Source organism: Oncorhynchus keta, chromosome 29 (assembly GCF_023373465.1).
Source record: "Oncorhynchus keta strain PuntledgeMale-10-30-2019 chromosome 29, Oket_V2, whole genome shotgun sequence".
In the NCBI taxonomy this organism is placed as follows: Eukaryota; Metazoa; Chordata; class Actinopteri; order Salmoniformes; family Salmonidae; genus Oncorhynchus; species Oncorhynchus keta.
In genome coordinates this window covers 18,274,787-18,292,590 of record NC_068449.1, presented here as the reverse complement: position 1 = coordinate 18,292,590, position 17,804 = coordinate 18,274,787, and the positions used below count along the sequence as shown (strand labels likewise).

At 47.5% G+C, this 17,804-nt stretch overlaps 1 protein-coding gene across 1 annotated transcript in view; it reads right to left on the bottom strand.

Annotated features, from left to right (window-relative positions):
• LOC118362157 (ral GTPase-activating protein subunit alpha-2-like) overlaps window positions 1–17,804 on the bottom strand; it is a 224,811-nt gene that overhangs the window by 78,346 nt on the left and 128,661 nt on the right. The window contains exons 27-35 of the mRNA XM_052486145.1: window positions 17,680–17,738; window positions 17,330–17,438; window positions 14,160–14,270; window positions 13,973–14,041; window positions 12,391–12,528; window positions 9,922–10,102; window positions 4,334–5,279; window positions 3,830–3,901; window positions 1,957–2,080 (exon numbers count right to left, since the gene is read on the bottom strand). Of these exons, the coding sequence (XP_052342105.1) occupies window positions 1,957–2,080; window positions 3,830–3,901; window positions 4,334–5,279; window positions 9,922–10,102; window positions 12,391–12,528; window positions 13,973–14,041; window positions 14,160–14,270; window positions 17,330–17,438; window positions 17,680–17,738 (1,809 nt within the window). The remainder of the gene's footprint in view (window positions 1–1,956; window positions 2,081–3,829; window positions 3,902–4,333; window positions 5,280–9,921; window positions 10,103–12,390; window positions 12,529–13,972; window positions 14,042–14,159; window positions 14,271–17,329; window positions 17,439–17,679; window positions 17,739–17,804) is intronic.

The following is a 17,804-nucleotide window of genomic DNA, read 5'->3' as shown; positions in this document are numbered from 1 at the left end:
CCCGCCTGTCCAACATCACTACTCTGGATGGCTCTGACTTCGAATATGTGGACAACTACAAATACCTAGGTGTCTGGTTAGACTGTAAACTCTTCTTCCAGACTCACATCAAACATCTCCAATCCAAAGTTAAATATACAATTGGCTTCCTATTTCGCCACAAAGCATCCTTCACTCATGCTGCCAAACATACCCTTGTAAAACTGACCATCCTACCAATCCTCGACTTCGGCGATGTCATTTACAAAATAGTCTCCAATACCCTACTCAAAAAATTGGATGCAGTCTATCACAGTGCCATCCGTTTTGTCACCACAGCCCCATATACTACCCACCACTGCGACCTGTACGCTCTCGTTGGCTGGCCCCCGCTTCATACTCGTCGCCAAACCCACTGGCTCCAGGTCATCTACAAGACCCTGCTAGGTAAAGTCCCTCCTTATCTCAGCTCGCTCGTCACCATAGCAGCACCCACCTGTAACACGTGCTCCAGCAGGTATTTCTCTCTGGTCACCCCCAAAATCAATTCTTCCTTTGGCTGCCTGTCCTTCCAGTTCTCTGCTGCCAATGACTGGAACGAACTACAAAAATCTCTGAAACTGGAAACACTTATCTCCCTCACTAGCTTTAAGCACCAGCTGTCAGAGCAGCTCACAGATTACTGCACCTGTGCATAGCCCATCTATAATTTAGCCCAAACAACTAACTCTTTCCCTACTTTATTTATTTTGCTCCTTTGCACCACATTATTTCTATCTCTACTTTGCACATACTTCCACTGCAAATCAACCATTCCAGTGTTTTAGTTGCTATATTGTATTTACTTCGCCACCATGGCCTTTTTTTGCCTTTACCTCCCTTGTCTCACCTCACTTGCTCACATTGTATATAGACTTGTTTTTCTACTGTATTATTGACTGTATGTTTGATTTACTCCATGTGTAACTCTGTGTTGTTATGTGTCGAATCTGCTTTGCTTTATCTTGAGCAGGTAGCAATTGTAAATGAGAACTTGTTCTCAACTTGCCTATCTGGTTAAATAAAGGTGAAAAAATCAGCTCGTGGCACACCCCTTTACAATGAGCTGGAGGCAGTACGCTTTCTGAAAACATATACATTTTACTACATATTATGAGGCACGTCTTACCTTGCATCAAAGTAGCCAAGCCAAAATCAGACCACATCCGTGGAGGCAATTATTTTCTAATCAACTTTCATTGTCCAGGAGCCAAAGGCACAATCGTAGTCATATTAGCAACCCATGCTAGTTGTTGCATATTACATCTCCCCTCTTTCTACATTTATAATGGATATTTTCATCTGTTACATGAAACCACTCGCATGTGCAGTGTGCTTTTGACAATGGTATTTTCCCACTAATTGCATTATTCCTGTCCTTTTATAATCTGAAGAAATAAAAGTTTATCAACATTTTAAGCTAAATTTTCTGATCTGTTGCATCAAATGTAGCCTAGGCATACTGGTTGTATGAATCTGGAATCTATCGTCTCAAAACTGTCCCAGAGTCTGTTTGGATGAGGCTATTTCTTTCTCGACAAGCTGACCAATAGAATAGGTACACTTTTCTACTATGGGTGATAGTAGATTGACATAGGTAGTGATTTTGCTGTTTGTTACTCATCTTATTGGCTGAGGAAAAGTAAATATGGACAGTTATTCTAACAACTTCAAAGTGCCCATCATAACTCAGTAAGGACTGCACATCGTTGCATCCTCAACTTGCATGTTCTGTTAATATGAATTACCATAATCTAAATATGATTTATGTCATCATGAGCACCATGGGTGGACGCACTAATCAGAGTTATGAACCCAATGCACATGGGTCCGGTAAATTTCTCAAATGTCCGGTAAATTAAAATGCTGCCAGTCAAATGTCCAGCGCCACAATTTCCTAATGGAAACCCTGCTGCAGGGGTGTGTGTGTGTGTGTACCTCCCATCCCAGGCCAGACACAAAATCCTCGTAGGTCTGACTGCCTGCGCTGTTGGACAGGATGGAGCATTTGTCCTCCTGACCCTCCCCGATGTAGAACACAGCGATCTTGTGTGTCTCCCTGCTGTTAAGACCAACACACAGACCTGTCATTAGAACAATGGACCTAGCGAAGCTACAATGCTCTTAGCACCTACCTCCACACTCCCAGTTAAGATGGGCATGCTCTGAAATGTGAACTACAAACCACCAAACCTGGTCTCAAAAGCAAAACTAATTATATTTGGCTAGAATCTGTGGCACTTAATTTAGTATGAAATATTACTTTACGTTAGGTTACATTACATTGGCCTACAAATGTAATAGCAGTCATTCAATATAATATGAATTGCAGGACGTATAGTATGTTACGAATTACAATTCGTAACATAATATTACAATGACAAGGTTAAGGTTAAGGATAGGGTTAGGATTTAGGTTAAAGTTAAGGGAAAGGTTAGCTAACATGCTAAGAGATTGCAAAGTAGGGAAAAGCAGTAAGCAGTTAACTGACTAGGTATCCCCCTTTCCCTTTCCTAGTTACAAAGTTGCTAATTAGCTAAAATGCTAAAGTTGTTTGTGATGAGATTCGAACACAACCTTTGGGTTGCTAGACATTCAAGTAACCTACTGTCCTATCGAACGTAACATATCATACTAAATCTGAGTGCCACTGATTTTAGTAAAATATCATATGCTTTGCTCTGAGACCAGGCTGTCAAATGTACATCTCCAAACAATACTGTGCAAATTCCAAAAAGTAATTGTAGAAAATATGGTTAATATTAGAGAAAACAACATGTGTCTTCATTTAACAAAAATGTAACCTTTATTTAACTAGGCAGGTCAGTTAAGAACAAATTCTTATTTACCATGACGACCTACCAGGGAACAGTGGGTTAACTCCCTTGTTCAGGGGCAGAATGACAGATTTTGACCTTGTCAGCTCAGGGATTCGATCAAACAACCTTTCAGTTACTTTGCCCAACGCTCTAACCACTAGGCTAACCTAAGCCCACTAATGAAGTTTCTTAAGAGTTAGTGTACAATAGTATATGTGTTTACTGCCCCCCCGTCATGTGACAGACAAAACAGGAGCAGACACAGAGTTCCACCCCTGCGCTTCAACGTTGTCATGGCGGAGCATGGTGCTGTGTTAAATTGGGGGCATTTTGGATGCTTCGACACAGGTTGCCTTGTCTGGCAAAATCCTGGGGGCATTCTTTAATAAGCCCCAGTCATTAGCAGTGTGAAGTGCCTATTGATCGCTGTGCGTGAGTACTGCCTAGCTGTGATCAGCCCGAGATGGTGTAGATTAGGAGGAGAGGAAGGCAGAGTGAAGCAGTTTTAATACGTGTCGCCTTGAGAGTGTGATCTTTACTGATTTAGAGGAAGAGAATCTTCATTAGCGGGCGTAGGTTGCAGGGTAGCCTAGTGGCTAGAGCGTTGGACTAGTAACCGAAAGGTTCCAAGTTCAAACCCCCGAGCTGACAAGGTACAAATCTGTCGTTCTGCCCCTGAACAGGCAGTTAAACCACTGTTCATAGGCCGTCATTGAAAATGTGAATTTGTTCTTAACTGACTTGCCTAGTTAAATAAAGCTAAACATTTTTTTTTTTAAGTTCAGAGTAATGACGGACATGGAACGCTGCGATATTTCAGGCTTAGTTAGAATACCTAGGTGAAATCTAGGATGGTTTGTTCAAAAGGCCTTGCTTAGAGATTCAGTAAGTTCCTTTTATGCCGAACAAGAAGTAAATCATACATGCCAATGTTACCTAGGGATACAGTGTGTGCTGAAGAGGTCCTAAATAATCAGTGTACAAGAACATACCACTGCCTGGAATCCAAATTCTTCAGTTCTCTCAAAAGTTTTGAGTTCTTCTTCAGGAGATGAAAGCTTTTCCTGAATAGGAATAAACAAATTTGAACTTGAAAAGCATCCAGATGGGACTTGACATGTACCAGTGTACCAGTGTACCAGTGTACCAGTGTAGTGTACCAGTGTAGTGTACCAGTGTACCAGTGTACCAGTGTACCAGTGTACCAGTGCATGCTATTTTTTGAATGGTAAAAAGCAGATTGAAATTAGGATAAGAAAGCTTCATGTTTAACTTTTGGTCTGACGAGTAACAGGTGCAAACAGGTTTAAATTGAGCTCCGAGACCATTACTAATCTACAATTGGGCACAGTTTCCCTGTGGAGAGCAGATTAACACAACACACCCTGCCAGGCCTTTCCTTGTACTTTTTCTCTCCCACTTTCTCTCTCTCTGTGAGGTATTCTTCTAACTAGTCTATAGCTGTGGATGTGGTGGTGTTGTGCTTTGCTCTGTACCTGTGGTCCCATGAGTTCATGCCCAGGTCGTTGAGTAGCAGTCTGCAGAAGTAGAAGAGAGCTTTGGGCTCCTGGTGAGCGGGTTCTCTCTGGCTGGTGACCTTGACGCTCACGTCTGCGTTCCACCTCTTCACCTGCTCCTCCTCCTGCTGCATCTGCCTGAGGATGGCCTCCACGATGGCCCCCTCCTGCTCCAGGTTCATCCCACAGGGAGAGGGGGCTGGCTGGTTGAGCCTCAGCCGGGGCTGGGGCAGGCACTCAGGGCTGCTGTATCCCAGGTCTTCTAGGAGCTGGTCCAGGCCATCTACCTCCTCCTCATCACAGCCTGACTGGGAGTCCCAGCCAGGGGGGTTGGAGCGCTCGGAGGTGCCTGGTGAGGTGGGCTTGGAGGTGGAGTGGTTGTAGGGGTCTGAGGTGCCTGGTGAGGTGGGCTTGGTGGTGGAGTGGTTGTAGGGGTCTGAGGTGCCTGGTGAGGTGGGCTTGGTGGTGAAGTGGTTGGAAGGGTCTGAGGTGCCTGATGAGGTAGGCTTGGTGGTGGAGTGGTTGGAGGGGTCTGAGGTCCTCTGATGCATGCCGTTGACTCCCTCCTGGGTCCGGTAGAGGACCCCTCCGTCCCAGGAGTACTTTCCAGAGATGTCCCTGACGATGACCCGTACCTGGGAGGAGTTGTCGTGGGGTTCCCCTGGATCAGAGGGCTCCGAGGGTACCTGGAGGTAGGACACCAGGGTGCTGTCGTTGAACACAAACAGCTGCAGGTTGGGGCTCTTGAACACCTCAGAGGAGAGTTCTGATGACTCCACAAAGGGGTTGTCATGGTTCTCACTGACCAGGCTGTGCAGGAGGGCGGGGCCACCACTGAGGGGATGGTGGCCCAGGTGGTTCACAAGGTGTGTCATGATCATCCGTGCCGTCAGAGGGATGAGCTCCATATTCCGTCTTTTCTTCTCTGGAAGCAAGAGGAGAACAGGAATAAGATGGTCTAAAGACATCCTGAGAGACAAATAATTTCGTTAACCCTGTAAATAACCCCCCTGTTTACATGTATTTTATACAGGGAAGTCAAGACCCAGCACATGTACTTTGTCATGTATCGTATGCACTCATGTTTTTGATGTTTTGTGTGGACCCCAGGAAGAGTAGCTGCTGCATGTGCATTTTACATGTATATTTTCATACTTTTTTTCGTACTGCGCAACAGCTAATGTGCAACAGCTAATGTGCAACAGCTAAAGGGGATCCTTATATAAACTATAGTAAATTCATGAAGCAGTTTTCAATTCTCTGGCCTTTTTCACACAAAGTTAGCTTTTCCTTCATAATAACTAATAGCGTTGTTTTTCATTTCTCACAACGGTTATGGCCAACACACCTCTGCCATAAATAAGTAGGTAGCATCTAATCATGGGAGACAACTTTGAAAAGGCCATTGAGTCTGCTGCAATGGGCGGAGAGAAAAGACTGGCAAAGTGCTAATGAGAAGCAGGTCTTTACAGCACGGTGAATAGAGTGCTGCTCCCTGAATCAGATTGATTTAAATGCTCAGAACTATTCCAAAATGAAAGAGTTACGATGGGGGGAAAAAACAAGAAGATGCGCTCCGCATTGTGACAGTGCTATCAATACCATCATCCCTCATCAAAGTGGAGAAAGCTCTTTAGAGAGGCTGCATTAGAGATACACAAGCCCTTTGATGAGACTTAATCAATATGATCTCGAGGGGAATGCATAGTGCTCTTTGGCTGCTCTTCTGTAGTTTCTATCTAGACTTTGTAGCGCTGTATGAAAAGTAATGACATAAGCTAGATATTTCAGCTGGGCTTAGCCAACATTGCGCCAATGGGTACGTTCTTTTGGTTGAAAGAGAAAATGACTTCTGAAACATTAGTGGAGGAAACAGCCGTTGTAAAGAAATACTCTAATACATAACCTAATGGCACCACAAGGTCACTAATAAATATCATTTTTAGATGTCTCTTGGATAATGGGTCCTCTCCCTGGGGCAGAGCACTAATGGCTACCTCTTTAAACATTCCATTCCATGTGGTAGTCTAGTCAATATTAGGTCAAAACATTAACATTTAATAGAGTAGCTACCTCCAAATGGAAGGCTACCTATTAAAAACTTACATCTCCCTGTAAATCCCCTTACTGCCCATTTCCCAGGTGGTTTGGGAGAGGAAGAGTGTGGTCTGGATGAGGAAGAGTAATATGTAAAACAAGCAGGGGCAGCTAGGCACACATTACTTGGATGACAGGGTACTCGAAAGCATTCCAACGCTCTCTAACGCTCAAATGCACCGTTTCTCACGCGCAAACGCACCGTCTCTAAAGCGCAAACGCACCGTCTCTAAAGTGCAAACGCACCGTCTCTAAAGCGCAAACGCACCGTCTCTAACGCTCAAACGCACCGTCTCTAAAGCTCAAACGCATCGTCTCTAACGCTCAAACGCACCGTCTCTAACGCTCAAACGCACCGTCTCTAACGCGCAAACGCACCGTCTCTAACGCAAACGCACCGTCTCTAACGCAAACGCACCGTCTCTAACGCTCAAACGCACCGTCTCTAACGCTCAAACGCACCGTCTCTAACGCTCAAACGCACCGTCTCTAACGCTCAAACGCATCGTCTCTAACGCACAAACGCACCGTCTCTAACGCTGAAACGCCCCGTCTCTAACGCTCAAACGCACCGTCTCTAACGCACAAACGCACCGTCTCTAACGCTCAAACGCACCGTCTCTAACGCTCAAACGCACCGTCTCTAACGCTCAAACGCACCGTCTCTAACGCTCAAACGCACCGTCTCTAACGCACAAACGCACCGTCTCTAACGCTGAAACGCCCCGTCTCTAACGCTCAAACGCACCATCTCTAAAGCACAAACGCACCGTCTCTAACGCACAAACGCACCATCTCTAACGCACCATCTCTAACGCAAACGCACCGTCTCGAACGCTCAAACGCACCGTCTCTAACGCTCAAACGCAGCGTCTCTAACGCTCAAACGCACCGTCTCTAACGCACCATCTCTAAAGCAAACGCACCGTCTCTAAAGCGCAAACGTACCGTCTCTAACGCACCGCCTCTAAAGCACAAACGCACCGTCTCTAACGCACAAACGCACCGTCTCTAACGCTGAAACGCCCCGTCTCTAACGCTCAAACGCACCATCTCTAACGCAAACGCACCGTCTCTAAAGCACAAACGCACCGTCTCTAACGCACAAACGCACCGTCTCTAACGCACCATCTCTAACGCAAACGCACCGTCTCTAACGCTCAAACGCACCGTCTCTAACGCTCAAACGCACCGTCTCTAACGCTCAAACGCACCGTCTCTAACGCTCAAACGCACCGTCTCTAACGCTCAAACGCACCGTCTCTAAAGCACAAACGCACCGTCTCTAACGCTGAAACGCCCCGTCTCTAACGTACAAACGCACCATCTCTAACGCAAACGCACCGTCTCTAAAGCACAAACGCACCGTCTCTAACGCACAAACGCACCGTCTCTAACGCACAAACGCACCGTCTCTAACGCACCGTCTCTAACGCACCATCTCTAACGCAAACGCACCGTCTCTAACGCTCAAACGCACCGTCTCTAACGCTCAAACGCACCGTCTCTAACGCTCAAACGCACCGTCTCTAACGCTCAAACGCACCGTCTCTAACGCTCAAACGCACCGTCTCTAACGCACCATCTCTAACGCAAACGCACCGTCTCTAAAGCGCAAACGTACCGTCTCTAACGCACCGCCTCTAAAGCACAAACGCACCGTCTCTAACGCACAAACGCACCGTCTCTAACGCACAAACGCACCGTCTCTAACGCTGAAACGCCCCGTCTCTAACGTACAAACGCACCGTCTCTAACGCAAACGCACCGTCTCTAAAGCACAAACGCACCGTCTCTAACGCACAAACGCACCGTCTCACAAACGCACCGTCTCTAACGCTCAAACGCACCGTCTCTAACGCTCAAACGCACCGTCTCTAACGCTCAAACGCACCGTCTCTAACGCTCAAACGCACCGTCTCTAACGCTCAAACGCACCGTCTCTAACGCACAAACGCACCGTCTCTAACGCACAAACGCACCGTCTCTAATGCTCAAACGCACCGTCTCTAACGCTCAAACGCACCGTCATTAACGCTGAAACGCACCGTCATTAACGCTGAAACGCACCGTCTCTAAAGCTGGAACGCACCGTCTCTAACGCACAAACGCACCGTCTCTAACGCACAAACGCACCGTCTCTAACGCACAAATGCACCGTCTTTAACGCACAAACGCACCGTCTCTAACGCATACAAACGCACCGTCTCTAACGCTCAAACGCACCGTCTCTAACGCTCAAACGCACCGTCTCTAACGCTCAAACGCACCGTCTCTAACGCTCAAACGCACCGTCTCTAACGCACAAACGCACCGTCTCTAACGCACAAACGCACCGTCTCTAACGCTCAAACGCACCGTCTCTAACGCACAAACGCACCGTCTCTAACGCACAAACGCACCGTCTCTAACGCACAAACGCACCGTCTCTAACGCACAAACGCACCGTCTCTAACGCACAAACGCACCGTCTCTAACGTACAAACGCACCGTCTCTAAAGCACAAACGCACCGTCTCTAACGCACAAACGCACCGTCTCTAACGCACAAACGCACCGTCTCTAACGCACAAACGCACCGTCTCTAACGCACCGTCTCTAACGCTCAAACGCACCGCTTCTCACGCTCAAACGCACCGTCATTAACGCTGAAACGCACCGTCTCTCACGCTGAAACGCACCGTCTCTAACGCACAAACGCACCGTCTCTAACGCACAAACGCACCGTCTCTAACGTACAAACGCACCGTCTCTAACGCTCAAACGCACCGCTTCTCACGCACCATCTCTAACGCACAAACACACCGTCTCTAACGCACAAACACACCGTCTCTAACGCTCAAACACACCGTCTCTAACGCTCAAACACACCGTCTCTAACGCACAAACACACCGTCTCTAACGCACAAACACACCGTCTCTAACGCTCAAACGCACCGTCTCTAACGCTCAAACGCACCGTCTCTAACGCACAAACACACCGTCTCTAACGCTCAAACACACCGTCTCTAACGCTCAAACACACCGTCTCTAACGCTCAAACACATAATCTCTAACGCTCAAACACACCGACTCTAACGCTCAAACACACCGTCTCTAACGCTCAAACACACCGTCTCTAACGCTCAAACACACCGTCTCTAACGCTCAAACACATAATCTCTAACGCTCAAACACACCGTCTCTAACGCTCAAACACACCGTCTCTAACGCTCAAACACACCGTCTCTAACGCTCAAACACACCGTCTCTAACGCTCAAACACACCGTCTCTAACGCTCAAACACACAGTCTCTAACGCACAAAGACACAAACGTACACAGCCCTCCTTTAATTTCTCTGTCAGCCCTAGAACAATCTCCTACACAGCAGGTACTAAATGGGTGGCGTCTCATCTGCCCATCCTGTCTCCTGCTGTGTTGGTGACAGTGGTGAGGGCAGTGACAGTTGTCAGGTCTCAGGTCTACTTACCTTCGGCAACGGTGAGCAGGTTGCCAAAGTCTGCAGCAGTGTGTGAGGGCGGGGGCTCAGAATTTTTGACCTGGCCCAGCATGAGGAAGGGGTCGTAGTCAGTGGAGAGGTCAGACAGGCTCAGGAGGTAGTGACTCTGCTGGGTGTGCAGGTTGGAGCCAGAGACACAACAGTGAAGCACCTACCGAACAGGATTGAAGATAGGAGTCAACACCTAGTGGGTTAAAGCAACTACAAGAGAAAGACAGTGGTAATGTGGTAATCTTGCATGTGGCGGTAACCTTGGATACAAGTCACTGCTACTGTTCCTTTGCATGGCTGGCTGCACAGCATCAACGAGCACATGGGACTCATAAATGAGGTACATCACACACTCAAACAGACACTCTACCCAGTCTGCCTGAGATTAAAGCATGCGACAGTGGAGGCATTGACCAACAGCGGGAGCCACTGAATAGCTGAAAACTGATCTTACAGTATCTGAAACGCAGGTGAAGTGACTAAGTAAGTTACTAAGTAAGAGGAAAATTATACAGTTCTCGAATGCAGAGGTTGCAAGTATGGAAGATAATCAGTGAGGCTTTGCTTATTGCACTTCGAATGGTTCAGGAACATACGGAGGAGGAATATACGGTCTGTTTGTCATGGTGAGACGGCCATCTAAGAGAAGAGAAGCTCTTTATTGCCACTAATCCATTTCTCCTGTGATGAGTGTATCGATCTGCATAACAGATGGCACGCCATCAGTCCGTTGGGTTGGCAGGACTAGATAAGACCCACTGGGTCAGTTGATTACACTGATTGGACAGGTTTACTCTGTTTGATTTAATTAAGATTTTATCCCCCTGCTCATGTTGCCACACACACACACACACACACACACACACACACACACACACACACACACACACACACACACACACACACACACACACACACACACACACACACACACACACACACACACACACACACACACACACACACACCTGTGTGCTGTAAGCAGAGAAGTGCTTGGAAGCTACGCCTGACATATCAGACAATAGCAAACTGTGGGGCCTCTTACACTGAGTGGGTGGACTTGTTAAACCCTTTGTGGAGGCTGGTCCATGTAAATGAATGGCTAATCCCATTCAACACACACACATACACACTTGGCTGAGGCTCAGAGGAGAGGCGCAGGTTCTGTCATCTGAAACAGTATTGTGTGGGGAAATGCAGACAGTATGTGGATTATTATGCCTAACAGTCCTCTGGGCATTGGGGGGGGGAGGGGGATTAGAGTTTATGGTGAAAAGGCCAGAACCAACCAGCTGCCACACCAAAGCCCCAAAGTGGTTCCTCTGTGGAGGAGAAAAAACATCTTTGGCTTGCTTGACAACTAAGTGGCTGCACCTCACATAGCAACAGTTCCAGGAAGGTAACACACACCCGAACAAACATGGATACGTGCAGATGTGCACAGAGGCACACTCGCTCACAGACGCACAAAAACACACACAAGCAAATAGACCACTCACGCACGCGTACGCACAGCGAGGGGAGGGTGCAGCTGCTGAGGCAGAGAGCAGATGGAGGAGCCGGAGTGGAGCTCCAGTGAACCAATAAGGTCCAGAGCAATCATGCCTTTTACACAGACCAGCCTCGTGCTGTTAGACACAAACACCAAAAAGTTCAAATCCTCAGCAGAGATGCAGAAATGTCCCATCTTTCTTCGTCATTGTATGAATGGCTCACTTGAGTGTAATCTGCTCATTGATTTGTTCAGGGAAACATCTGATACAAATCCAGAAGTGAAGCAGAATAAAATATGCATAAACAAGACAAATTGCTTTATTCATTTTGTGAGGTTTACTGCTATGTAAATTAGTGACCAAGCTGAAAAGAATGAGTATTGAATAGCTTTATAAACTTTACTGTTATGTGCACAATTGATCAACAAATAACATTGAATTCCTAGACAGCAGCTGCGGTCTCTGTCATTTGAAGAAATATTCAATTAAAATCTAGACAGACTTGTAGTTCCAGGCTTATTACGAGGACAACGAAACATCTAAATAATTTGACCATTTCTTATCAGGGATGACATCCATATAAAGGATTGTGTTCGTTTGACTACATCTGTCAAACCTCCAATGAATATCACCTCATTCATTTAGCCTGATGCGCAGCCTCTTCCCCAGCATTTAAATCTCTAAATAAGGTTTCATATCCCCCAATCGGTCAAAATAAAAAGACGAGAAAAAACTAAACCTGTTATAAATGAATGTTTTTGATTATTACACGTGTATTAGCAAACAGGTGGGGTGGTTAGGTGGGCATTCTCACATAACAGTAGAAACTGGAAACAAAAATTGGAAAATTAATTTCCAAGGCGTCATACAACAAACTATAAATGTTGAATAGGACATCTGAATAGGGCTGTGGTGGAAGTAAGACAAAGTACTCTATTCTCTCTCTGTTACCCACCCTGTAGATGTAGTCGAGCAGAGGGGCCTTGTGGGATGTGGAGTCTTCCAGCACGGGCATGGTGATGGGCTCCAGCAGCATACTCAGGGGCATGGCCATACACCAGTCCAGCAGGCACAGCAGCAGAGACACCATTAGCTGAGTCATACAAAGAGAGGAGAGGCCTTATCCATTAGCCCAGAACCCTCCACACACAATGAAGCCTACTGTACGCAAAGATAATCAATAAAACAGCTAAGGAGGGGGATGAGGGAGGGAGTGAGGTAGGGACAGAGAGGGAGGGCTGGAGGGAGGGACAGAGAGGGAGGGCTGGAGGGAGGGACAGAGAGGGAGGGAGTGAGGTAGGGACAGAGAGGGAGGGCTGGAGGGAGGGACAGAGAGGGAGGGCTGGAGGGAGGGACAGAGAGGGGAGGGCTGGAGGGAGGGACAGAGAGGGAGGGAGCTGGAGGTAGGGACAGAGAGGGAGGGCTGGAGGGAGGGACAGAGAGGAGGGCTGGAGGGAGGGACAGAGAGGGAGGGCTGGAGGGAGGGACAGAGAGGAGGGCTGGAGGGAGGGACAGAGAGGGAGGGCTGGAGGGAGGGACAGAGAGGGAGGGCTGGAGGTAGGGACAGAGAGGGAGGGCTGGAGGGAGGGACAGAGAGGGAGGGCTGGAGGGAGGGACAGAGAGGGAGGGCTGGAGGGAGGGACAGAGAGGGAGTGAGTGAGGTAGGGACAGAGAGGGAGGGCTGGAGGGAGGGACAGAGAGGGAGGGCTGGAGGGAGGGACAGAGAGGGAGGGAGTGAGGTAGGGACAGAGAGGGAGGGCTGGAGGGAGGGACAGAGAGGGAGGGCTGGAGGGAGGGACAGAGAGGGAGGGCTGGAGGGAGGGACAGAGAGGGAGGGCTGGAGGGAGGGACAGAGAGGGAGGGCTGGAGGGAGGGACAGAGAGGGAGGGCTGGAGGGAGGGACAGAGAGGGAGGGAGGGAGGTAGGGACAGAGAGGGAGGGCTGGAGGGAGGGACAGAGAGGGAGGGCTGGAGGGGGACAGAGAGGGAGGGCGTGAGGTAGGGACAGAGAGGGAGGGCTGGAGGGAGGGACAGAGAGGGAGGGCTGGAGGGAGGGACAGAGAGGGAGGGCTGGAGGGAGGGACAGAGAGGGAGGGAGTGAGGTAGGGACAGAGAGGGAGGGCTGGAGGGAGGGACAGAGAGGGAGGGCTGGAGGGAGGACAGAGAGGGAGGGAGTGAGATAGGGACAGAGAGGGAGGGCTGGAGGGAGGGACAGAGAGGGAGGGCTGGAGGGAGGGACAGAGAGGGAGGGCTGGAGGGAGAAAAACATTTACATTTACATTTAAGTCATTTAGCAGACGCTCTTATCCAGAGCGACTTACAAAGAGAGAGAGAGCTGGAGGAAGGGACAGAGAGGGAGGGCTGGAGGGAGAAAAAGAGAGAGAGCTGGAGGGAGGCACAGAGAGGGAGGGCTGGAGGGAGAAAAAGAGAGAGAGAGCTGGAGAAAAGACACAAATAGAGCCCAGATAGAACAAGATTCCTGTGCAAATGCACTTGCTACCTCTATGAAAAAAAGGGCCCTTTAGAATTTCCCCGTACCTTTTTGTCAGCCTCCACTGCCGAGTGCTCTGCGCTCGGCAACAGAAATGCTATAGTAGCCACAAAGATCTGCATGGGACAAAAATAAGGGGACATGTTGATTCTATATATTTCTCGAGTGAAAGAGGATAGCATGTCTGATTAAAGGAGATGGTTAGGTGAGCTGAGGGGAGCCGTGTCATCCTACCTCAATGATTTTCTTTGGGAGAGAGCGCTCTAGCCTCTGGAGGTGTTCCCAGTGAGAGATGAGGAGCTGGAACAGGTCACAGGCTACATGAGCCACAGCCTTGTTCCCAAACTGACAAGCGAGAGAGAGAGACCCGCTAATTATCAAAATCCAGAAAATAGATGTTAAATTGTACAACCTAAAATGAAGCGATTCCCCAACGTTCCATAACAAAGCCATCACATACAGAGAGATGAACCTGGAGAAGAGATGGCTTTGTTGTGGAAGCAGGTCCTGAGGCTCTGTTCACAAACACACCCCACAGAACCCCAGGACAGAAACACAATTAGACCCAACCAAATCATGAGAAAACAAAAAGAGAATTATTTTCAATGTGTCAAGTAATTAACAAAAAACAGAGCAAACTAGAATGCTATTTAGCCCTAACCAGAGTACACAGTGGCAGAATACATGACCACTGTGACTGACCCAAACTTAAGGAAAGCTTTGACTATGTACAGACTCCATGAGCATAGCCTTGCTATTGAGAAAGGCCGCCGTAGGCAGACCTGGCTCTCAAGAGAAGACAGTCAATGTGCACACTGCCCACAAAATGAGGTGAAAACTGAGCTGCACTTCCTAATCTCCTGCCAAATGTATGATCATATCAGAGATACATAATTTCCTCAGATTACACAGGTCCACAAAGAATTCGAAAACAAACCGGATTTTGATAAACTCCCATATCTACTGGGTGAAATACCACACAGCGTGCCAACATAGCAGCAAGATTTGTGACCTGTTGCCACAAGAAAAGGGCAACTAGTGAAGAACAAACACCATTGTAAATACAATCCATATTTATGTTTATTTATTTTCCCTTTTGTACTTTAACCATTTGCACATCGTTACATACATACATTATTATCTACTTCACTTGCTTTGGCAATGTTAACAAACTCAGCAAAAAAATAAATGTCCTCTCACTGTCAACTGTGTTTATTTTCAGCAAACTTAACATGTGTAAATACTTGTATGAACATAACAAGATTCAACAACTTAGACATAAACTGAACAAGTTCACACACATGTGACTAACAGAAATTGAATAATGTGTCCCTGAATCAAAGGGGGGGTCAAAATCAAAAGCAGCAGTCAGTGTCTGGTGTGGCCACCAGCTGCATTAAGTACTGCAGTGCATCTCCTCCTCATGGACTGCACCAGACTTACCAGTTCTTGCTGTGAGATGTTACCCCACTCATCCACCAAGGCACCTGCAAGTTCCCAGACATTTCTGGGGGGAATGGCCCTAGCCCTCACCCACCGATCCAACAGGTCCCAGACATGCTCAATGGGATTGAGATCCGGGCTCTTCGTTGGCCATGGTAGAACACTGACATTCCGGTCTTGCAGGAAATCGCGCACAGAACGAGCAGTATGGCTGGTGGCATTGTCATGCTGGAGGGTCATGTCAGGATGAATGAGCCTGCAGGAAGGGTACCACATGAGGGAGGAGGCTGTCTTCCCTGTAACACACAACGTTAAGATTGCCTGCAATGCCAACAAGCTCAGTCCGATGATGCTGTGACACACCGCCCCCAGACCATGACGGACCCTCCACCTCCAAATTGATCCCACTCCAGAGTACAGTCCTCGGTGTAACGCTCATTCCTTTGACGGTAAACGTGAATCCGACCATCACCCCTGGTGAGACAAAACCACAACTCATCAGTGAAGAGCACTTTTTGCCAGTCCTGTCTGGTCCAGCGACGGTGGGTTTGTGCCCATAGGCGACGTTGCCGGTGATGTCTGGTGAGGACAACAGGCCTACAGCCCTCAGTCCATCCTCTCTCTAGGATGCGGACAGTCTATTGCGGACAGTCTGAGCACTGATGGAGGGATTGTAAGTTCCTGGTGTAACTCAGGCAGTTGTTGTTGCCATCCTGTACCTGTTCTGCAGGTGTGATATTCGGATCTACCGATCCTGTGCAGGTGTTGTTACACGTGGTCTGCCACTGCGAGGACGATCAGCTGTCCGTCCTGTCTCCATGTAGCGCTGTCTTAGGCGTCTCACAGTACGGACATTGGAATTTATTGCCCTGGCCACATCTGCAGTCCTCATGCCTCCTTGCAACATGCCTAAGGCACGTTCACACAGATGAGCAGGGACCCTGAGCATCTTTCTTTTTGGTGTTTTTCAGTCAGTAGAAATACCTCTTTAGTGTCCTTAGTTTTCACAACTGTGACCTTAATTGCCTACCGTCTGTAAGCTGTTAGTGTCTTAACGACCGTTCCACAGGTGCATGTTCATAAATTATTTATGGTTCATTGAACAAGCATGGGAAACAGTGTTTAAACCCTTTACAATGAAGATCTGTGAAGTTATATGGATTTTTAATAATTATCTTTGAAAGACAGGGTCCTGAAAAAGGTTTATTTTTTTGCTGAGTTTATGTTTCCAATGCCAATGAAACTCCTTGAATTGAATTTAATTGAGAGCGCGCGAGAGAGAGTGGACAGTACACGAGAGATCAGGGTTCAAGGTGTTCTGGGAAGTCAACAACGTAGTAGGATGAGTAATTGTATAAAACTATTATGGGGACTCTGGCATAACAGAAAAAGGCATGAAAATGTCTTGGTTCTGCAAAAAACTTTCTTTCAAACTAAAGTTTATGGACCGATTGGCAGACCCAGTTGTGTTGTTAAAAAGGGGATCTGGAATTCAAGGCACAGAAATAGAATGTCCCCTGTTTTCTATCAGACTGCTTATTGTCATGTAACAAGAGCAGACAATGCAGGATTGCAAAAATGGCCCAAAACAAAGACAGATCCAGAGAATTCAGCACCTGCTTTCAGAAAAGCACCCCTCCCCCCATTCACCCACTCATCCCCTTTATTTTGGGCCAGCCGGATGTGTGCGTCAGGTTGGGCAGGGCAGTGAATACTGCTCCATTAGAGGGGTATTGCACTAGCAAGAAACTTAAATGCTTAAATTGGCCTGCATCCACTGAGAGCGAGTGGTCTGGAAATTACACCACATGCTCTTTTCCCACCCTCAGGAAACACTGGTTCTCTCTGCATCTATCCACTGATAGACAGGGGAGCAGAGGTCTTCAAAAACATACTGTACAGGAGTCACTCAACTGAGCACCTTGTCACTCACATAGACGCTGATGCATAAACACACTCACCTTTAGTGTTACGCCCAGTACATTGATGGCATCCTTGACCTGGTGGTGAATATTATTCTGCATCAGTTCCTCACATACCCACAGGCCCAGACTACACACAGCTATACACCTAGAACACACAGGAGACCAGTGAGAGAATACTGATGCACGCTAGGGGAACAATTACATTCTTACTCGTGTTGTATCTCTGAAGTTGCATTACCCCCTTTCCATTTTCTTCTTACATTACACAAATTCATCAAATCTTTTATTTCATTATACTATTTCTCTGAAATTTGAACATGAATCCAATCAATCCCATTCCCTCCACACGACTGTACCTTTCTTCTGTATCCCCATCCCTTTCATACCTGGCTGCCTCACAGGGTTCATTCCGTGCCGTCTTCAGTAAGATGTTGACCAGATAGTCCTGAAAGGAGAGGGCAGAGAATATATGATGATGAACAATCCACTTCATCTACCATCCAAAATGTCC